Source organism: Syngnathus scovelli, chromosome 2 (genome assembly GCF_024217435.2).
Source record: "Syngnathus scovelli strain Florida chromosome 2, RoL_Ssco_1.2, whole genome shotgun sequence".
NCBI lineage: Eukaryota > Metazoa > Chordata > Actinopteri > Syngnathiformes > Syngnathidae > Syngnathus > Syngnathus scovelli.
The window spans coordinates 2,975,001-2,996,057 of NC_090848.1; the positions used below are offsets into that span (position 1 = coordinate 2,975,001).

The 21,057-nt window shown below is 51.4% G+C and overlaps 2 protein-coding genes across 3 annotated transcripts in view; one reads left to right on the plus strand and one right to left on the minus strand.

Moving 5' to 3' along the window:
• Positions 1 to 21,057, plus strand: part of LOC125989412 (low-density lipoprotein receptor-related protein 1) — a 45,913-nt gene that overhangs the window by 14,975 nt on the left and 9,881 nt on the right. For both annotated transcript variants that reach the window (XM_049755772.1, XM_049755773.1), the window contains exons 6-61: positions 1 to 63; positions 1,598 to 1,760; positions 1,902 to 2,124; positions 2,303 to 2,492; positions 2,582 to 2,725; positions 2,788 to 3,024; positions 3,086 to 3,266; positions 3,379 to 3,601; positions 3,665 to 3,854; positions 3,917 to 4,039; positions 4,303 to 4,443; positions 4,686 to 4,811; positions 4,921 to 5,037; positions 5,103 to 5,183; positions 5,276 to 5,443; positions 6,270 to 6,452; positions 6,528 to 6,725; positions 6,800 to 7,045; positions 7,114 to 7,311; positions 7,433 to 7,637; positions 7,711 to 7,875; positions 7,957 to 8,201; positions 8,283 to 8,417; positions 8,519 to 8,746; positions 8,818 to 8,992; positions 9,531 to 9,625; positions 9,709 to 9,858; positions 9,923 to 10,063; positions 10,200 to 10,328; positions 10,401 to 10,532; positions 10,601 to 10,735; positions 10,817 to 10,946; positions 11,012 to 11,138; positions 11,214 to 11,365; positions 11,456 to 11,580; positions 11,660 to 12,034; positions 14,275 to 14,464; positions 14,543 to 14,747; positions 14,807 to 14,999; positions 15,074 to 15,199; positions 15,275 to 15,406; positions 16,082 to 16,201; positions 16,278 to 16,391; positions 16,465 to 16,614; positions 16,690 to 16,812; positions 17,436 to 17,549; positions 17,672 to 17,800; positions 17,871 to 17,996; positions 18,067 to 18,207; positions 18,300 to 18,487; positions 19,169 to 19,352; positions 19,419 to 19,504; positions 19,566 to 19,685; positions 19,754 to 19,941; positions 20,005 to 20,210; positions 20,773 to 20,961. The exon at positions 1 to 63 is cut by the window's left edge and continues 198 nt beyond it. In XM_049755772.1, the coding sequence (XP_049611729.1) occupies positions 1 to 63; positions 1,598 to 1,760; positions 1,902 to 2,124; positions 2,303 to 2,492; positions 2,582 to 2,725; positions 2,788 to 3,024; positions 3,086 to 3,266; positions 3,379 to 3,601; positions 3,665 to 3,854; positions 3,917 to 4,039; positions 4,303 to 4,443; positions 4,686 to 4,811; positions 4,921 to 5,037; positions 5,103 to 5,183; positions 5,276 to 5,443; positions 6,270 to 6,452; positions 6,528 to 6,725; positions 6,800 to 7,045; positions 7,114 to 7,311; positions 7,433 to 7,637; positions 7,711 to 7,875; positions 7,957 to 8,201; positions 8,283 to 8,417; positions 8,519 to 8,746; positions 8,818 to 8,992; positions 9,531 to 9,625; positions 9,709 to 9,858; positions 9,923 to 10,063; positions 10,200 to 10,328; positions 10,401 to 10,532; positions 10,601 to 10,735; positions 10,817 to 10,946; positions 11,012 to 11,138; positions 11,214 to 11,365; positions 11,456 to 11,580; positions 11,660 to 12,034; positions 14,275 to 14,464; positions 14,543 to 14,747; positions 14,807 to 14,999; positions 15,074 to 15,199; positions 15,275 to 15,406; positions 16,082 to 16,201; positions 16,278 to 16,391; positions 16,465 to 16,614; positions 16,690 to 16,812; positions 17,436 to 17,549; positions 17,672 to 17,800; positions 17,871 to 17,996; positions 18,067 to 18,207; positions 18,300 to 18,487; positions 19,169 to 19,352; positions 19,419 to 19,504; positions 19,566 to 19,685; positions 19,754 to 19,941; positions 20,005 to 20,210; positions 20,773 to 20,961 (9,063 nt within the window). The remainder of the gene's footprint in view (positions 64 to 1,597; positions 1,761 to 1,901; positions 2,125 to 2,302; positions 2,493 to 2,581; positions 2,726 to 2,787; positions 3,025 to 3,085; positions 3,267 to 3,378; positions 3,602 to 3,664; positions 3,855 to 3,916; positions 4,040 to 4,302; positions 4,444 to 4,685; positions 4,812 to 4,920; positions 5,038 to 5,102; positions 5,184 to 5,275; positions 5,444 to 6,269; positions 6,453 to 6,527; positions 6,726 to 6,799; positions 7,046 to 7,113; positions 7,312 to 7,432; positions 7,638 to 7,710; positions 7,876 to 7,956; positions 8,202 to 8,282; positions 8,418 to 8,518; positions 8,747 to 8,817; positions 8,993 to 9,530; positions 9,626 to 9,708; positions 9,859 to 9,922; positions 10,064 to 10,199; positions 10,329 to 10,400; positions 10,533 to 10,600; positions 10,736 to 10,816; positions 10,947 to 11,011; positions 11,139 to 11,213; positions 11,366 to 11,455; positions 11,581 to 11,659; positions 12,035 to 14,274; positions 14,465 to 14,542; positions 14,748 to 14,806; positions 15,000 to 15,073; positions 15,200 to 15,274; positions 15,407 to 16,081; positions 16,202 to 16,277; positions 16,392 to 16,464; positions 16,615 to 16,689; positions 16,813 to 17,435; positions 17,550 to 17,671; positions 17,801 to 17,870; positions 17,997 to 18,066; positions 18,208 to 18,299; positions 18,488 to 19,168; positions 19,353 to 19,418; positions 19,505 to 19,565; positions 19,686 to 19,753; positions 19,942 to 20,004; positions 20,211 to 20,772; positions 20,962 to 21,057) is intronic.
• Positions 12,063 to 13,768, minus strand: LOC125989415 (galanin receptor type 1). Its single transcript, XM_049755780.1, has one exon. It carries the CDS (start codon positions 13,169 to 13,171, stop codon positions 12,152 to 12,154), a length of 1,020 nt encoding a protein of 339 aa, XP_049611737.1. The 5' UTR covers positions 13,172 to 13,768; the 3' UTR covers positions 12,063 to 12,151.

The following is a 21,057-nucleotide window of genomic DNA, read 5'->3' on the forward strand; positions in this document are numbered from 1 at the left end:
ACATCCCCGACCTCAAAAGCGTCACTAACGTCCGCACCATCAACATTTCCATCACGCTCCACCGTGAGTAGCGGCGCTGACGCAATACTCAAATTCCATTGGTGGAGACGGGCTTTGAAGGTTCTCCCGCGTGTCAGTGTGAAATATCAAAAGTACGTCGGCGGGCCTGAGCAGCCGTCGCGTTCAGTCACACTGACCCAAATACCTGTGAGTCGCTGGAGCAGGACCCGGTAAAATATTACCTTTTATTTCTCGGGGGTCAAACTCGAGGCCCGGGGGCCAGATCCGGCCCATCGGATCATTTTATGCGGCCGGCAAAGACAAATTGTGCATCGAATTTATCTCATGACTAAAATTGTAAATTGTCGATGAGTATAATGCGGAATGATTTCGACACCCCGTGAGGCCCGATCCGTTGCTTCCAGCGGAGCCCCCTAGAAAACAATCCCAGGAATTCTTCACCAGACTTCTCCTTCCATCCCTGAAAATCTTCAGCTTCAACCAACGTACGAATTAAAGCGATTCATTCCGACGGCCGTCTGCTGTCCAGACGCGCCGATAACCATTTCCATGCGTCTGCGCTCCAAAACATCTAGCGGGCAAAACTCGGCGACGTCTTTATGGAGATGCGGTCAACATGAAGCTGCGGAGCTCACACACAAGCTGATTTACGGGCGCCTCGGAGAGCGTGGCGGATGATGCCTCGGCTGCTCACTTTGGCCCGCAGGCAGAGTTTGTGCAAAAAAGTGAATGAATGAACGTCTCCGGAGAAGACGATAAATGGCTTTCCGGAATTATCGGTTGTAGTTTGCGCAATAGCGTCTGTGTAATGTTCTGCTTGGCGTCATGACATGCCCCCCCTTTTTCCCGGGTGTGTTTTGTCGCGGGTTTCTTTTATCGTCTTGCGTGTTTTCACTTATTTTCAAGTGGAAGACACCCCTCCCTCAATGATTTCAGGATTGGAGATGTGCCAGGATTTTCAGCGCAGTCGTCATAAATTCACCCTGCACAGATGGACGGCTGCCACGCCTTAATGCCGACCCGTCAATAGTCGTGTTCTCCTCCAGTTCAAATGTGCTGCATGATGCGGGGGGGGGGAGATTAGGCCCAGATGGTGTCTGATGCGATTTAATTCCACTTTGACGTTCCTGTCGATGCTCGGCGGAATATTTGTTCACACAAAGTCCAACTTTGCTCCCGCTGAGCGAAAGTGAGACGTGGAATTTAGCTGAGGCAGCACGCGATGTTCCTCTATGTTGCAAGATGAGAACAGTTCTTGAGGTGGTTGACGTAACTTCAGGTCACTCGATGTTCTTGGTGACCAAGTGAGCGAGCCATTTTTTTTTTTTTTAATCCCTCCTCGTGGGATTGAAATAAAAGTGCCGCATGGCAATAATCCAAATTCCGAGCACATTCCAGCTGGCTCAGGATTTAAAAATAGGATAAAAATAGGAACTGTTTCGCAAGACCTAAGTCATGATGGTTGATTAACTGGAAGTGGTTTTGAAAAGTGCAAAGAGCAGCGGGAAAGTTTTGACTTGAGCAATGTTACCGATTGATTTGGATCATTGGATTTGTGTGTGTGCACCTTCTTCAGACGTAGAGCAGATGGCTATCGACTGGTTGACGGGAAACTTCTACTTTGTGGACGATGTGGACGACTGGGTGTTTGTCTGCAACAAGAACGGCCAGACGTGCGTGACGCTGCTGGACCAAGAACTGTACAACCCAAAAGGCATCGCCTTGGACCCGGCCATGGGGTGCGTCACCACTCACCAAAATGCCGCCATGAGCAAAAGTGCTGATCCGACATGATTTCGAAGTCATGAAAGTGTGGCTTCCTCATTTTGATCATCCTGAAACTCTGACTCACTTCCTTTTTTTTCCTCCTCTGGTTGCAGAAAGGTTTTCTTCACAGACTACGGCTCCACGCCGAGGGTGGAGCGTTGCGACATGGACGGTCAGAACCGCACAAAGCTGGTGGACAGTAAGATCGTCTTCCCCCACGGCATCACTCTGGACCTGGTCAACCGGTTGGTGTACTGGGCTGACGCCTACCTGGACTACATCGAAGTGGTGGACTATGAGGGCAAGAACAGACACAGCATCATTCAGGGTCTTCTGGTGAGCTCCCAATGTTGGCACAAGCACAGATGACCAAGCACCAATGGCATCTCCGTCCCTGAATGTTTCCACAAATGATTCCCGGGTCACAACCCAACCCTCCGATCTAGTTGAAATAAGTCATCTTTGGTTCCGAGTCCACTGCCTATGCTGAATGCCTGGTACGATGGCGTTTCAGATCGAGCACCTGTACGGGTTGACTGTCTTTGAGAACTACTTGTACGCCACCAACTCGGACGAAGGCAACCTCAACCCCAAGACCAGCGTGATCCGAGTCAACCGCTTCAACAACACCGACTTCCAGGTGGTGACGCGGGTGGACCGCGGCGCCGCGTTGCACGTGTACCACCAGCGGCGCCAACCTCGAGGTACCCACGTGGATAATTCGCTGGACCCCATTGGATTTCTTCACTCCTGCATTCGATTGGACATTCCGCTTTGCGTTGTGTGTTGACAGTGCGGAGCCACGCTTGCGCCTTGGACCAGTTCGGCAAAGCCGGCGGCTGCTCCGATATCTGTCTGCTGGGGAACAGCCACAAGACGCGGACTTGCCGCTGCCGTTTTGGCTTCAGCCTGGGCAACGATGGCAAGTCTTGTAAAAGTAAGTGACGGACGGACGAACTGGTCCAGTCGCCATTGCGCTGACACCACTTCCTTCTCTAGAACCAGACCACGAGCTCTTCCTGGTATACGGGAAGGGTCGACCCGGCATCATCAGGGGCATGGATATGAACGCAAAAGTGCCCGACGAGTACATGATCCCCATCGAGAACCTGATGAACCCTCGAGCTTTGGATTTTCACGCCGCCAGCGAATTCATCTACTTCGCCGACGCCACCAGCTACATCATCGGGCGACAGAAGATAGACGGGACCGAGAGAGACACCATACTGAAAGACGGTGAGGAGATCCTATGCTGCTTTTCAAGGCCTGGCCGACTAACTCCACATTTTTCCGGCAGGTATCCACACGGTGGAGGGGCTGGCCGTGGACTGGATGGGAGGCAATCTCTACTGGACCGACGACGGGCCGAAGAAGACCATCAGCGTGGCCAGACTGGAAAAGGCTTCTCAGACTCGTAAGACTCTGATCGAAGGCAAGATGAGCCACCCGCGTGCCATCGTGGTGGACCCCCTCAACGGGTGAGACCATTTTCTTCTAATAGCATTTCATCTGGCTTTTAACTTTTACCAGTGACGCTTCTATACGTCAAAGATATAAACTGGGTTGGCAGTGAATGAGTTCATTTGTCAGGTGGATGTACTGGACCGACTGGGAGGAGGATCCAACTGAGAGTAACAGAGGGAAGATCAAGAAGGCCTGGATGGATGGATCCAATCATCAAGTCTTTCTGACCAGCAAGACGGTGCTGTGGCCCAACGGCCTCAGCCTGGACATTCCTCAGGGAATCTTGTACTGGGTCGACGCTTACTACGACCGGATCGAGATGGTGTACCTCAACACCACGGAACGGAAGGTTGGTATCTCCCCATGTTCTTGTTGCAGCGTGGTCCTCCATCTGTGGTTTCTGATTGAACAGGTGGTGTACGAAGGCCAGGAGCTAAATCACGCCTTTGGCTTGTGCCACTATAAACAATTCCTCTTTTGGAACGAGTATCGCGGCGGGAGCATCTACAAACTGGACCAAGTCACTAAGACGGTCACGCTGCTCCGGAACGAACGGCCGCCCATCTTTGAGATTCGGGTGTACGACGCTCACCAGCAGCAAGGTACCTCGCCGTTCCCGACTCGGCATTCAGATCACGGCTAACGTTTCTTGTTTCTGGCAAAGGTACCAATCTGTGCCGAACCATGAACGGGGGATGCGGCAGCCTGTGCCTGGCCATCCCCAACGGCCGGTCCTGCGGCTGCGCCGATGAGCAAATCCTGGACGTGGATAACGTCACCTGCAAAGGTAAGATCCGAGGCCTTGTGTTGCCCTCACAGCTTTAGCGAGAAGATTTGTTGGAGTTTTTTTTTTTTTCGTGCAAAAGCTCAATGTGGATCTTATTGGAAAATGAATCACGCAGCAGGGGGCGGAATGTCGATTTTACTTCGCACCCACAAACTACCCAAGATAGTTTTTCCGGATAGTTGCCAGATGTGTAGGAGGGCATCCTGCAAAAAAAAAAATGTGGGCAGCGGGCTATTGTGTGAACTGTTGTGGCCGTCCCGCAGGCAACCCCTCCTACGTGCCGCCGCCGCAGTGCCAGCCCGGAGAGTTTGTCTGCAACAACAACCGCTGCATCCAAGAGCGCTGGAAGTGCGACGGCGACAACGATTGTCTGGACAACAGCGACGAGGCTCCCGAGCTTTGCCGTGAGTCTTCCGGCCCTCCGTTACCCGGCAACGCGGGGAGAAGCACAATCGCTTTGCTAAAAACGAACGAGCACTAGCTGCACCTCTGTTTTTGGAGATCAAGTTGGGCACAAAGAGCTGAAATATTGAAGCATGCGCCCTCCAAAAAAAATCTGCCCGTCAAGGTCATGCTGGCTTTTTTGGAAAGGTCACCCGAAAGATCTTTTGTTTTTACTGACGGCGCTCGTGATGTCTCCCACAAGACCAACACACGTGTCCGACGGACCGCTTTAAGTGCGAGAATAACCGCTGCATCCCTACGCGATGGCTATGCGACGGCGACAACGACTGCGGCAACGACGAGGACGAATCCAACATCACGTGTTCTGGTATGTGTGCCGGCGTATTACACTCATGACAAAATGGCAGCACTCGTTGCTCATGAGTCGAAACCGAGGTGGCGTGGGCTGTTGCTGAAATACGTTTTCCACTTTGCAGCCCGCACGTGCCCTCCAAATCAGTACCCTTGCGCCAGCGGCCGTTGCATCCCCGTCTCCTGGAAGTGCGACCTGGACAACGACTGCGGGGACCGCTCGGACGAGCCCGACTCATGCGGTACGCTTCGCCGGCGTGGCCTCGCCCTCGCTGGGTTTGACCCCGCCCCTCTCTGTCTTCCCCAGCCTATCCCACGTGCTTCCCGCTCACCCAGTTCACCTGCGCCAACGGTCGCTGCATCAACATCAACTGGCGCTGCGACAACGGTGAGCAACGAGCCGAGCCGACTCGACGACACGACAACTCGGAGCCGCTGCGTCCATCGAGCCTGGCCGCCGTCCGTCTCTCGTGTGTCCAGACAACGACTGCGGCGACAACAGCGACGAGGCGGGCTGCAGTCATTCTTGCTCCAGCGTGCAGTTTAAATGCAACAGCGGCCGATGCATCCCGGAATATTGGACCTGCGACGGCGATAACGACTGCGGCGACTACAGTGACGAAACGCACGCCAACTGCACCAATCAAGGTGACGAGCGTGCGAGTTTATCTTCCTTTTTGAATGAGATGGCTCAGTCGCGAGTGCAACTTTGATTTTTTGCTTTGTCAGCAAAGTCAAAATTCCCCGAATCAATTGACACCACATCGACCTTTCACTTCCTTTTTAGCAGTTCCGCTTAGCGCTTGTGTTCCGCGCTTGGCTAACGATGCGAACCTTTTGCGACAGATGTTTAGCATTTTCAGATCCGCGTTGGCCGGTTTTTGGAAGCGGCGTTTTCATAATCCGTGCTGGATCCCAGCCAAGTGCTGTCAGAACCCAGCAAGGAGTAAACACCACTCAGCGTGACCTGTTGGCTTGATGAGCAATCTGCCTCCTGATGTCATTAGCAGAAGCGAAAGTGCGAAAGCAGCACCCCCCCCTCCCAAATCTGGCTGTGGCCTAAGGTGGCCTGCTGAACGCGTGCCAAATGCTGACCTCTGTCATTGTGTGGCCGCCCCTTCTGCCTCTTGGGACATCAATCAGAGAACTGTGCGCTATTGTCGTTTGCCTTGGCAAGCCGCCGCCGTCGGCTTGGGCGGTTGACCGCATCAGATCAACAAAATGACGCCCGTGGTCACTGCTGTGATCTGCCCCATCTTAGCAAAATGTCTTCTTCAGTCTTGTCAGTGTTTGTTTGCAGGATTGCACAAAAACAACACTGCTTCTGGGTAAAACAACTTTAGGCCCCGCCTCTTTTCTCGAGGCCATTCAAATGATCATCCTCTATGTTTCCGTGATCGCCTTAAACGTGGTTTTCATCACCAACTCTGACTCTTAATTTTTGGGGTCAACTCCCTCCCATTTGTGTGCGCAGCAACTCGTCCACCGGGTGGCTGCCACGTGGACGAGTTCCAGTGTCGCATGGACGGTTTGTGCATCCCCATGAGGTGGCGCTGCGACGGCGACACCGACTGCATGGACCACAGCGACGAGAGCAACTGCGAGGGCGTCACGCACATGTGCGACCCGGCCGTCAAGTTCAGCTGCAAGGATTCGGGTGAGGACGACGCGGCAAGCTAGCCGTTTTTGCGCTAGCTAGCGAAGCTTTAGCCGATCTTTCCGACGTCGTCAGCTCGCTGCATCAGCAAGGCCTGGGTGTGCGACGGCGACAGCGACTGCGAGGACAACTCGGACGAGGTCAACTGCGACGCGCTGGTGTGCAAGTTGTCTCACCACGTATGCGCCACCAACGACTCCATCTGCCTTCCCGCCGAGAAGCTGTGCGACGGCACCGACGACTGTCCCGATGGCTCCGACGAGAAGCTTTGCGGTACGCCAGTCTGGATTCGATCGCCTTCTAAAAAATGCCGTCCCGAGACTCCCGTTGATGTTTGCGTCGTGCAGATTTGTGTTCGCTGGACAACGGCGGCTGCAGTCACAACTGCAGCATCATTCCGGGCGAAGGCTTCATGTGTTCCTGTCCGCTGGGCATGGAGCTCGGAGCCGACAACAAAACCTGCCAGATCCAGAGCTTCTGTGCCAAACATCTGAAATGTAGTCAAAAATGCCATCAGGAAAAATCCAGCGTCAAGTGCTCCTGCTACAAGGGCTGGGAGCTGGAGGCTGACATGGAGAGCTGCAAAAGCAGCGGTGAGGAGGACAAACCAAGGTGGGGCAGGACGTGAAAGCGCTTATATTGACCTTTCCATCCTCCTCAGATCCCTTCAAACCTTTCATCATCTTTTCCAACCGCCACGAGATCCGAAGGATTGACCTTCACAAGGGCGAGTTCAGCGTGCTGGTGCCGGGTCTTCGGAACACCATCGCGCTGGACTTTCATCTCAACCAAAGCACATTGTACTGGACCGACGTGGTGGAGGACAAGATCTACCGCGGGAAACTGTCGGACAACGGAGGTGAGCTGCCGGGCAAAGTTGAATTTTCAAAATGAAACCTCCACGATGTTCTCTTATCTGGAATCAAGGTCACGCTGTAGGAGCATCAAATATTTTGTTGTGCTTGTGCGTCGTTGTGTAGCTCTGACCAGCTTTGAAGTGGTGATCCAGTACGGGCTGGCCACTCCCGAGGGCCTGGCCGTGGACTGGATTGCGGGAAATATCTACTGGGTGGAGAGCAATTTGGACCAGATCGAGGTGGCCAAACTAGACGGGACCATGAGAACCACGCTGCTGGCCGGGGAAGTGGAGCACCCCCGAGCTATCGCTCTGGACCCACGAGACGGGTAAAGCAGATCGGGTCGGGAACGCTCACCTGACGCTGGAGACTCACGTGCGTCGTTTCGTGTGTGTCGTCAGAATTCTCTTTTGGACCGACTGGGACGCCAGCCTGCCCAGGATCGAGGCGGCGTCCATGAGCGGCGAGGGCAGACGCACCATCCACCGGGAAACGGGCAGCGGCGGCTGGCCCAACGGCCTCACCGTCGATTACATGGAGAGACGCATCGTCTGGATCGACGCCAGGTAGCGATTTGTTAGCCGTAGCCGCTACGCAGCTAGCGTGACTCACCGGCTGTCCAAAAACTTTCATCATGGCTCTCGCAGATCAGACGCCATCTACTCAGCTATGTATGACGGGTCGGGGCTGATCGAGGTGTTGCGGGGTCACGAGTATCTGTCCCACCCTTTTGCCGTCACCATGTATGGAGGCGAAGTTTACTGGACTGACTGGAGGACCAACACCCTCGCCAAAGCCAACAAGTGGACGGGCCACAACGTGACGGTGGTCCAGCGCACCAACACGCAGCCTTTCGACTTGCAGGTCTATCACCCGTCCAGGCAACCCCAGGGTAGGTCCTTCACTCCTGATTTGGTTGCCTCCTTGCTTTTTTTTTTTGTTGCTTTTATGATGCCAATGTGTTGCTGCACAGCTCCCAACCCGTGTGCCGCCACCAGTGACGGCAAAGGCCCTTGCTCCCACCTCTGTCTCATCAACTTCAACCAAACGTTCTCCTGTGCCTGTCCTCATCTCATGAAGCTGCAAGCTGACAAACGCACCTGCAAAGGTAAACGAAGATTGGAGAGTTGAAAGCAAGCAGATGTTTTGAAACTGAGCTCCACTTTTGTGTGATCTTTCAGTCACCAAAATGTCCTCCTCACTTTGCAGAGTCGCGCAAGTTCCTTCTTTACGCACGTCAGATCGAGATCCGGGGCGTGGACATCGACAACCCCTACTACAACTACATCATCTCCTTCACCGTGCCCGACATCGACAACGTGACGGCGGTGGACTACGATGCGGTGGAGCATCGCATCTACTGGTCGGACGTGCGAACGCAGACCATCAAACGGGCCTTCATCAACGGCACCGGCGTGGAAACGGTCGTCTCTGCGGGTAAGATGACTTCCGGGAATGTTTGAACACCTTTCCCATGCTCATCTAACGCTTGTGTGCAATTTGGTCAGACCTTCCGGACGCTCACGGGCTGGCGGTGGACTGGGTGTCCAGGAACCTTTTCTGGACCAGCTACGACGCCAATAAGAAGCAGATCAACGTGGCCCGACTGGACGGTTCTTTTAAGAATGCTGTCATCCATGGTTTGGACAAGCCTCATTGTCTGGTGCTGCATCCTCAACTAGGGTGAGTTTTCCCCTCTTGCTTTTTGACCAAGTTCCCCTCACTTATAAATAAATAAATAAATAAATAAATAAATAAATAAATAAATAAATAAATACACAAATAAACAATAAATAAATAAATACATAAATAAATACACAAATGCATAAAAACATAAATAAATAAATATATTTTTTAAAATTCCTGAAATAAATAAATAAATAAATAAATAAATAAATAAATAAATAAATAAATAAATAAATAAATAAATAGAGCAGGCAAGCAAGCAAGCTCTTCAACCTGGGGTTAAGGTTTCAAATTAAATTAGGGTTTCAAACTAAGGTTAGGATTTAAAGTCTTGAAATCACTTTTAATTCCGTTAATCCCAGATTTCAAAATAAAATTCTGCTGATAAGCAAAATAAAGAATTTTTTCAATCGAAAAAAAAAGTGTTTTCTGTGCGTACAAAAAAACTGTCCCGAAAACCGAGGTACGAACCGTACTCCGAGTTATCTTTACCGTTGAGTGCAAAGTGTGAGATCTTTTGTCCGTCTGCCCGCAGGAAGTTGTACTGGACCGATGGTGACAACATCAGCATGTCCAATATGGACGGCACCAACTACACTTTGCTCTTCGTCAACCAGAAGGGACCAGTTGGTAAGCGCCACTGGATCTTAACAGCTCCAAATGATGAGATGGGATCGAGCGTAGCACTTTCTTCTCTTGGTATTTTCACCCAGGCCTCTCCATCGACTATGACAAAGAGCAGCTGTACTGGATCAGCTCAGGGAACGGCACCATTAATCGCTGCGGGCTGGACGGCTCTAATCTGGAAATCTTGGACGGCGTTAAAGGAAAACTCAGCAAGGCCACCGCTTTGGCCATCATGGGTAAGAGCATGGTCCAAAAGTTTCTCGTGATGGCGTCACCAACCTGAGCACGCCCTCTCTGCAGGAGACAAGCTGTGGTGGGCCGACCAGGCCACTGACCAAATTGGAACCTGCGACAAAAAAGATGGCGGCAACTGGAAGGTTTTAAGAAACAACACCTCTCCCATGATGCACATGACCATCTACGATGAGGACGTACAGAAAGGTAAGACGCAAAGCCGGCGTGGAAAGTGGTGGATTAGCATTCCAAATGGCGTGGATTTTTTTTTTACCGGGTGTTTACGCCTTTTTGCAACGATGACCCATCACCGCTTCTTATCAATCATCTTTCTTCCCCTCAGCGAGCGTCAATCTGTGCAGTAACAACAACGGCGATTGTTCCCAGCTGTGTCTTCCCACCTCACCGACCAGCAGGGCCTGCATGTGCACGGCCGGATATAGTCTGAAGACAGGACAGCAGTCGTGTGAAGGTAGCGTGCGCCATCAAGGCTTTTTGGCTAGCCGTGTCCCGCAATCTGAAGCAAGGTTCTCTCTCTGAGCAGGCATGGGTTCTTTCCTGCTTTATTCGGTCCACGAGGGAATCCGAGGAATTCCGCTGGACCCGGCCGACAAATCTGACGCCTTGGTGCCAGTATCCGGCACCTCACTGGCCGTGGGCATCGACTTCCACGCCGGTGAGTGAGACTCAGACGGAGTGACCACGAGCGAGGCCCGCCTTGAGTCCTGAGCTGGTCCTTTTCAGAGAACGACACCATCTACTGGGTAGACATGGGCCTGAGCACCATCAGCAGGGCCAAGCGGGATCAAACGTGGCGAGAAGACGTGGTGACCAATGGCATCGGCAGAGTGGAGGGGATTACGGTTGACTGGATCGCAGGTCTGCCTTTTTTTTTTTTTTTTTTTAGCGCTTTCTCCATCAAAAGATGGATATTGACCAAGCCAGTAACTGCTCTTCCAGGAAACATTTACTGGACGGACCAGGGCTTCGACGTCATCGAGGTGGCCAGGCTGAACGGCTCCTTCCGCTATGTGGTGATTTCCCAGGGCCTGGACAAGCCCCGAGCCATCACCGTCCACCCGGTCAAAGGGTGAGGCTGCTCGCTTGCCAGTTGCTCCTCAAGCCAGAACGTCAACAAGGTGTTGCTTTGTTCAGGTATCTCTTCTGGACAGAATGGGGTCAGTACCCGCGTATCGAACGCTCTCGTCTGGACGGCTCCGAGAGGTTGGTCCTGGTGAACGCGAGCATCAGTTGGCCCAATGGAATCTCCGTCGACTACTCGGTAAGGAGCACATCCGACTTCTCCCGTCAATGGCCGTTTGGACACAAGGTGTGATTACGGCGCGTGCTTGTGTAGGAGGGGCTCTTGTACTGGTGCGACGCCAGGACTGACAAGATTGAACGTATCGACCTGGAGACGGGAGAGAATCGAGAATTGGTGCTGGTCAACAACAACATGGATATGTTTGCCATTTCGGTTTTTGAGGAGTACATCTACTGGAGCGACAGGTCGGCCATTGCTTACACAACGACCCAAGATCTTAGATACTCTCTGAAACTACTCCATGCTTGATGTTTTTTTTTTGTGGCTTTGCGTAGGACTCACGCCAACGGCTCCATTAAACGAGGCAGTAAAGACAACGCCACCGACGCCGTCCAACTCAGAACCGGAATTGGCGTCCAACTGAAAGATATCAAAGTGTTCAACAGGGCCCGGCAGCAAGGTGGGAGAAGTTTCAAATTCTCTCCAAATTCTGGCTCTTCGATACTTGATCCATGAATGTTTGTCCGTCCCCCCCCCAGGCACCAACATCTGCAAACATAACAACGGCGACTGCGAGCAACTCTGCCTTTACCGCGGCAACGGACAGCACACCTGCGCCTGCGCTCACGGCATGCTAGCCGAGGACAACCGCGCCTGCCGCGATTACGACGGCTACCTCCTCTACTCGGAACGTACCATTCTCAAGAGCATCCACCTCTCGGATGAGACTAACTTAAACGCGCCCATCAAGCCCTTTGAGGACCCGGACCATATGAAGAACGTCATCGCTCTGAGCTTTGACTACCACGGTGGCGGCGGGAAGGGCGCCAACCGTATCTTCTTCAGCGACATTCACTTCGGCAATATCCAGCAGATCAACGACGACGGCACCGACCGCAAGATTGTGGTGGATAGTAAGTAGTTTGCTTTTAAACACAGACACACACCGTCAACATGTTTAATCATGTTTTGAGTACATGGTGAGAAGGTCAGCGGAGAAAGTTCTGCAGCCGGTCCGGCGGTTCCTTCATTCAGTTTCCGGTGTCCAACTCAAAGGTCTGCACCATGTCCCCGCCCATCATCGTGTGAGGACAAGCGCTTAGAGAGTTTTTGCAAAACGTCCAGCGCTTCCGCCCCAGCTCCAGCAACTCCCTTCTGAACTTCTGCGACATGAACCCGTAGAGGACGGGGTTCACCACCGCCACGGAGGATGCCAGCAGTCGGGCCAAAACGGCGATTGTGTTGTAACCCTTGGAGCCCTGAATACTTCTTCCGATGAAGGAGAACATGAGCACGTAGGAGGGCAGCCAGAGGAGAGTGAAGACCAGGACCAGGAGAGCCGAAGTGTGGGTGACCTGCTTTTGGTAGCGCTCCAGCCGGGGGGCGTTTCCCATCAAGCGCGCTCGGCGCAGAAAGCAGTAGATCTTTCCGTACATCAGCACGATCACGCCCAGCGGGAGGGCGAAGCCAAAGAAGAAGAGCCCCAAGCTGTAGACCAGCTGGCTGAAGTCGGACAGAAAGGCGAAGCAGTGCACGGCTCTGGACGCCGTCACCGTGCGGAAGGCGAACTGCGGCGCGGCCAAGGCCGAAGCGGGGAGCCACACCAGGGCCACCGTGGCTTTGACGCGGCGGTGCATCCGGGAGCGGAAGGCCCAGGTTGGGTGCACCAGCGTCAGGTAACGGGTCACGGCCAGCGCCGCCAAGGTAAAAGCCGACGCCGAGGAGCAGGCCACGCCCAGGAAGCTGACGCCTTTGCACAGGAAGCTGCCGAAAGGCCAGAAGCCCAAGGCGATGGCCGTCGTGTGGAAGGGCAGGCAGAGCAGCAGCAGCAAGTCGGCGGCGCTCAGAGCCAGCAGCAGCGTGTCGGTCCCGTGCGGGGGCCGGCGCTCCTTGCGCCCTCTCAGGGTTCCCATGAGCAGGATTTGTCCCAGCAGGCCGGCCACCAGGATCAACCCATCCAGAATGGGCACCAGGACCTTAATCACAGCCTCCTCTGCCCTCTTCCTTTGTCCCACTTCACTGCTGTTTCCATACTGGCCCGACATCTCCATGTTCACGTCCGCTGGGTCGTTGGACGACGGGCAGCTGGTCACTCTTTCATTCAGAAGGTCACCTCGGTGCTGGAAAGCTTTTCCAGAGCCTTCTCTCAAAGCTGCCGAATGTTTGCTCTGAAACGGCGAAGCAAGACCACGAGGAGCAGCAGACCCTGGACGATGGCGTCGGCATGTTCTTCATCATCCCCCGGGAGCCAGTGCTCCATATTAGTATCGATTTCAGCTTCCTTTAACGGATTTACCGTTCCACTTGAAAGTCGATCACTTCCACTCGAGGTCCAATCAGTTTGTAGATCCTGCTGGAAAAATAGCGAAGGAATCAAAAGCGATCCTGAGAGTCTGTTGAGTCTCCGGATTGCTCTGCTCAGAGTGGTCAAGGTCTTCGAGCAGGTTTCTCCCACTTTTTCTGTTTGCACAGTATCCATGAGACAACGTTACGTAATACGGTCAGCAATTGTGCAAGCAGGGAGGATAAAACGAGCAACGATCAGTGTTTGTTCCTTTTAAGTGCATTGACTCAAGTTGGGATTCAGCAACAGATGCTCGTTCAACCAAAATGTCTCAAAAGGCTCTATTGACTTTACGCACAGAGCAAACAATCGGCGACGCTGAAATGATGAGTGGAAAAAAAAAAGTGCCAACGTGGACTCGAACAGCTGCATTGACTCGGCCTTCCCCCCAAGGCTGACTTGTCGAGCTGTTCCGTGCCAGCTCTTGGAATGATCCGGGGAATCCGCGGGGAGCTGGATCCGGGCGCTCGGCCATCAAGTGTCAGGACGACTCACGCCAAGTTGAGCGCATATGCTCCCCCCTCCCTCTCTAAAATCATGAGCTCATCAAGTTGGGAAAGTGCTGGACCCGCTGCTGTGATTGCGGGAGCTTTCTCAAAACATGGCCGCCAGTCAGCAGTTTTCAAAGGAGCAACTTGGGAAAATATTGGACATTGTCATGGCTTGATCTTCAGCTCTTGACCATATGTTGAAAACAGCTGCCATAGAATTTCAGAATGTTAAAGAAAGAAGGACAAAAGTCAAACCAAAGCATAGCTTCTTCTTCTTGACAGCTCCACAACTGCTTCACCTCCTCCTTGTCTTCCACAGATGTAGGTTCAGTGGAGGGCCTGGCGTACCACCGCGGTTGGGATACGCTCTACTGGACCAGTTACACCACCTCCACCATCACTCGCCACACTGTGGACCAGAGCCGCTCTGTGGCCTACAACCGCAACACGGTGGTCACCATGTCTGGAGAAGACCACCCCCGAGCCTTTGTGCTGGATGAGTGTCAGGAGTGAGTCATTCAGATCCAAACGTGGCCCAGTCCAAATCCAGGCTCCGTCTCCAGCTCCTTTTGTGTTTCTCTCCACAGTCTGATGTTCTGGACGAACTGGAACGAGCAGACTCCAAGCATCATGAGGGCTTCCTTGAACGGCGCCAACGTGCTGGCTATCATCGGCAGCGATATAAAAACTCCCAACGGCCTGGCCATCGATCACCGAGCCGAGAAGCTCTACTTCTCCGACGCTACTTTGGACAAGATCGAGCGCTGCGAATACGACGGGAGCAGCCGATACGTAAGCTTTCCCGCCGAGGTAAGAAGAGAAATCCGTTCTGATCCGGCGTTCCTTTTTAGGTTTTGTTGAAGAACGAGCCCGTGCATCCGTTCGGCCTGGCCGTGTACGGGGACTTCATCTTCTGGACGGATTGGGTGAGGAGGGCGGTCCTTCGAGCCGACAAGTACACAGGCGGCGACATGAAAGTGCTCCGGGCCGACATCCCGCAGCAGCCAATGGGAATCGTCGCCGTGGCCAACGACACCAACAGCTGTGAGTCCGCAATTCGCCGACGTCTTTCCCTCCGCCGAGCGATAACTCCGCGTCCTCCCGCCCGCTCGCATCAGGTGAGTTCTCCCCTTGCCGCACAAATAACGGAGGCTGCCAAGACCTGTGCCTGCCCACGTCTGACGGGAGGGTGAACTGCAGTTGCCGCGGAGACAGACGACTTCTGGAAGACAACACCTGCTCCCGTAAGGGGAACGGAGAAGCCGGCTGGCGTGGAAGGCAAATGCGGCTTGAGTGATGAAAAGTGTTTTGCACCTCAGGAGCGCTGAATGTGACTTGCGGGAGCGTGGACAACTTTGAGTGCGGGAACGGCGACTGCATTAACTACAGTCTGACCTGTGACGGCATGGCCCACTGCAAGGACAAGTCGGATGAGAAGCAGTCATACTGCGGTGAGCGCAAAGTTTTTTAGCATTTAGTGAAGAAGGAACACTCGGGGAGATAGTTTCAGCCTTTTGATTTATTTTGAGAAGTCTCGCTGTTTGACTTCCAAAACGGAAAAAACGCAAATTCAATTCTGAGTGAATTCGTGTTTGCTGGCTGACCGACCGTCCTTGATACTAGAACTGGAAGTTACGTGCCAAAATTTATATTTAAATATATTACACTTAATATTATTATTTTATCTTATCTTATTTTACTTTATTTTATATTAAATTTAAATACAACCATTTTTCTCATGTAGTTAATTAGAGGAAAATACATTAGGTTTGCTGTTATGTAATTAGCGGTAGCAGCAATCAGATTTAATGCTGAAGTGATTCAATTTTGAATCGTTTATAAAACGCTGAAGTGATTCAATTTTGAATCGTTCATAAAATGCTGAAGTGATTCAATTTTGAATCGTTTATAAAACGCTGAAGTGATTCAATTTCGAATCGTTCATAAAATGCTGCAGTGATTCAATTTTGAATCGTTTATAAAATGCTTCACAAAAGTCAAAGACTTTTCCGGCAGGAGAGTCCTTACCCAAAAGCTGCGCATTGAAAAACAAAAAAGAAAAAAAAAAAAAAAAAAAAAATCTTGTGATATAAACTTGGAATCAGAATCTGTTTTCTGCCCTCCAGCCAATCGTATTTGTAAGAAGGGCTACAGGCGCTGCATGAACGGTCGCTGCATCGGTCACCAGTTCTGGTGTGACGGCACAGACGACTGCGGCGACCACTCGGATGAAATGCCTTGCAACGGTAAGTCGTCATCATGTTTTTTTTTTTGTTTCTTTTTTGAGATGAGGAAGTTAATCCATTTTGCCGCCGTTTGCAGTGACCCTGTGCAAAGCCGGCGAGTTCCAGTGCAAAGACGGCAGCTGCATCTCCAACTTCAGCCGCTGCGACCAGGTGGTCAACTGCGAGGACGCCAGCGATGAAATGAACTGCCGTGAGAAAGCCGCTCGGATGACACGCCGACGATCCAACGGAAAGCGGTGCCATTTTCTCTCGTTCCCGTTCAGAGGCCACCGACTGCTCGCGCTTCTTCCGGCTGGGCGTGAAAGGCGCTTCCTTCCAGAGCTGCGAGAAAACCACCCTCTGCTATCTTCCGGCGTGGCTGTGCGACGGCAACAACGACTGCGGCGACTTCTCCGACGAGAGGAACTGCCCGGGTGGGTGCCCACCCACTCCGCTTTTTTTTTTTTTATGCCCACGCTGGCTTTTGACTTCTTTTTCTGCACTTGCAGATAAACGCAAGCTGAAATGTCCGGTCAACTTCTTTGCTTGCCCGAGCGGCCGCTGCATCCCCATGAGCTGGACTTGTGACAAAGAAAACGACTGCGAGAACGGAGCGGACGAGACTCACTGCGGTCAGGCTTGCCTGGACAACGGCCGTGCAAAATATTAGGAACACTCCTGATCATAATAGATATATATTATCATAATAATAAATTTATAATGAATACAATATATTTATATTAATGATTATATGATATCATTTATATTGTATAATTAATTTGATTTTCATGATTTTTTTTCAGACAAACTATAGTTATAATTAATATAATATATTTATATTAATAATTATATCATTCATATTGTATAATTAATTAATTTATATTGTATAATTAATTTCATTTCAATTTATATTGTATAATTAATTTGATTTTCCTGATTTTTTTTCAGACAAATTTTGCACATCCATAATATAGTTATAATTAATATAATATATTTATATTAATAATTATATTATATCATTCATATTGTATAATTAATTAATTTATATTGTATAATTAATTTGATTTTCCTGATTTTTTTTCAGACAAATTTTGCACATCCATAATATAGTTATAATTAATATAATATATTTATATTAATAATTATATTATATCATTCATATTGTATAATTAATAAATTTATATTGTATAATTAATTTCATTTCAATTTATATTGTATAATTAATTTCATTTTCTTTTTTTTCTTTTTTTTTCAGACAAATTTTGCACATCCAGCCAGTTTGAATGTGGAAACCACCGCTGCATTTCCAGCCATTGGGTGTGCGACGGTGACGACGACTGCGGCGACGGAACGGACGAGGCCAAATGCGGTAAGCCCACCGTTCGGTTGCGAGCATCTCTTGAGCCACGATTTGATTCGAGCGCAAACATGTCCGTGCAAACCGAAGAATGTCATTCCAACAGATTGACTTGTTTGTTTCCGTGACCGCAGAATCCAAGACGTGCAGCCCCGAAGCCTTCCAGTGTCCCGGCACGCACACGTGCGTGCAGCAGCGCTGGAAGTGCGACGGAGACAAGGACTGTCCCGACGGAGCCGACGAGAGCGTCAAGGCCGGATGCCGTGAGTCGGACGCCGTACGCCGAGCCGTCTGGGTTCGATCTCGTGAAACCATCTCCCTTTCCCGCGACAGTGCACACCAACGGCACGTGTGACGACAACGAGTTCATGTGCCAGAACAGGCAGTGCGTTCCCAAGCACTTTGTGTGCGACCACGACACCGACTGCGCCGACGGCTCCGACGAGTCTCCCGAATGCGGTGAGAGAGTCGATGCGGGAAATCTTCAGCCGCTCGGGATCGGCGGCCTCACTTTTGTTTTCCCTGGCAGAATATCCGACGTGCGGCCCCGACGAGTTCCGCTGCGCCAACGGCCGCTGCCTCAATCAGAAAAAATGGGAGTGCGACGGCGAGTTTGACTGTCAAGATCACTCCGATGAAGCTCCCAAGAACCCGCGCTGCACCGACTCAGGTCGCAATTCTCACTCGTCAACAATTGAAAATACTCAGTTCGTTCACATCTGCCGCCGGTTCAAATGGTTTTTGACCCGCTTGTGATTCCAGAGAGGACGTGCAACGAATCGGCCTTCACGTGCCGCAACGGAAATTGCTTGAACGAGACTCTGCTGTGCGACCGCAACGACGACTGCGGGGACGGCTCCGACGAACTCAACTGCTTCATCAACGAGTGTCTCAACAGTAAACTGAGCGGCTGCTCGCAACTCTGCGATGACGTCAAGATCGGCTACAAGGTCTGTACGCTGAGAATATTTCATGAATGCGGTTCCCCCGCTCCAAACGTGTGCTTGCGCAAGACCTCAACTGGTTTTGGCTCTCCTTCCTGAGAGTAGGAGGCGCGTCAAGAACAGCTTGAACTGAGCGTGAACTTTCATGTTTGGAGTAGCGAGGCTGCAGTCAGAGCTCCTTTTGAAAATCGTTAAGCGTGGCTGCCTGCGCTCTGCTGATGGCCCAGCCCAGCGTAAATTAGCTGTTGACGCAAGCAGGAGAGCAGTCATGTGACACCCTTTGTTTCTCAGCTTATCGTATTGACTCGGTAACCAAAGTGACTGCTGGATTGCGAAATATATTCACAAGGCACCTGCCTCCAAGCTAAAAAAAAAAAAATCAGCTCAACTTTGCCATTTTTCAGCTTTTTAAATCATGCGTAGTATCTGGATACGTCTTATACTGCCCCCTGGTGGCCAAGGCGCACATACCAAAGGGAGCAGCACAATGGCCGTTACATTCATTATTTCAAATGTGGTTTGAGATACAAGTCACGGTTTGAATTGGAAAGTCGATCCTTTCACAATCGAATCACTACTCAGCATTCGATAGAAATCGATTTTTTTCACCAATGGGGTTGGGGGGGGGGTCACAGCTGCGTCAATGCTTTATCCCTGAGAGCCGTCTGGTGCGCTCGGCACATTCAGTGCAGGTGCCATCCCGGTTTCCGGCTGAAGCGGGACGGCAAGACGTGCGTGGATGTGGACGAGTGCACCACCAGCTACCCTTGCACTCAGCGCTGCATCAACACGCACGGCAGCTTCCACTGTCTCTGCGTGGATGGATTTGAACTCAGCCCCAACGATCCCACCATCTGTAAATCCACATCAGGTAAATCATGCGGCAAGTCCACTCACGTCGCTATTTGTCTTGATTTTAAAATGTTTCTTTGTGCAGAGGAGGAGGCCTATTTGATCTTTGCTAACCGCTACTACCTGCGAAAGCTCAACCTGGACGGTTCCAACTACACTCTTATCAAGCAGGTAGAGAAGAAAAAGAGATCTTGTTGCGATTTCCTTTACTCGTGACCACGCTACGTTTTAGGGACTGAATAACGCCGTGGCGCTGGACTTCCATTACGCCGAGCAAATGATCTACTGGACCGACGTCACCACTCAGGGCAGCATGATCCGACGTATGCGGATGAACGGCAGCAACATGGAGGTCGGGAAACGGGAAGAAGAAGGGAAAAAAAAAAAAAAAGGCCGTAGGGTGATTAGAAATATTTGCAGGTGCTTCACCGGACCTCTCTGAGCAACCCGGACGGCGTGGCTGTGGATTGGGTGGGCGGAAACTTGTACTGGTGCGACAAAGGCCGGGACACCATCGAAGTGTCCAAACTGAACGGAGCCTACCGGACGGTGCTGGTCAACAGCGGGTTGAAGGAACCTCGCGCCGTGGCAGTGGATGTGCGCTACGGGTGAGAACCCGTGAGCGGTCGCTCTCATCCGGATCGGGATGATTGACAGCTTTGTGCGTTTAGGTACCTGTACTGGTCCGACTGGGGCGACAACCCCCATATCGGGAGGATCGGGATGGACGGTAGCAACAGGAGCGTGCTGATACAAGATAAGATCACGTGGCCCAACGGTCTGACCTTGGACTTTATCAACGACCGCATATACTGGGCAGACGCCAGGGAGGATTACATCGAGTTTGCCAGTTTGGACGGCACCGGCAGACACACAGGTTCTTCTTCTTTGTACGCTTGCTGCACGAGATTGTGAGAGAGAAAGCAAACCACTTTGGTGGTCAAACGTGAAGGAGATCATTTCAGCTTTGTTTGGATTGAGATCGGAACGTACTAAAGGTCACGCCAGGGCAAATAGTGAAACTATTCTTCGTGCCAGATGACACCCTTTTCGATTAACGATTAGCTCGACATCCATAAACGTGACGGATATGGATCATAAGCGGATTTTACAAGCAAAGCATTCGCGCGGGCCAGACCAAGTCCATCGGAGCAGAAAGAGCACATTGAGAGTATAAAAGCTAATCGGGCGCATCCAACGTTGCGTAACGTGTGTAGATATAGCGTCGGCCGGGTTGCTGCGCGCCCACTCGCTTTCGATTTATTCTCCACAGTATCTGCTGCAACTGCAAAATGTCAATTCCTGCAATTATTATACAATTAAAGTCCTCAATGAAGTTGTAAGCCCTTGAAAGATTGAAACATGGACACTTCATTAGGTACTCAATCCATAATTTCCAATTCAAGTCTTTCTCATTGGCCCAAAAACTCTTTGTGCAGTTCTCAGCCAAGACATCCCACATATCTTCGCCATGACGCTGTTTGAGGAATACATCTACTGGACTGACTGGGAGACCAAGTCCATCAACAGAGCTCACAAGACTCGGGGGACCAACAAGACCACCCTCATCAGCACCCTGCATCGGCCAATGGATGTCCACATTTACCACCCCTATCGCCAGCCTCCGGGTAACGCGGTCAACCTAGTCGCCAGAATTTTGCTGTCCTTTTTTTCTTCTCTCCGAAATCCGTCTGATTGTGGAAATGCTGTAATTTTTTTTGACC

Bases quoted from the DNA above. Each gene is read 5' to 3' on its own strand.
- LOC125989415 (XM_049755780.1), bottom strand. From the start codon at position 13,171: ATGGAGATGTCGGGCCAGTATGGAAACAGCAGTGAAGTGGGACAAAGG.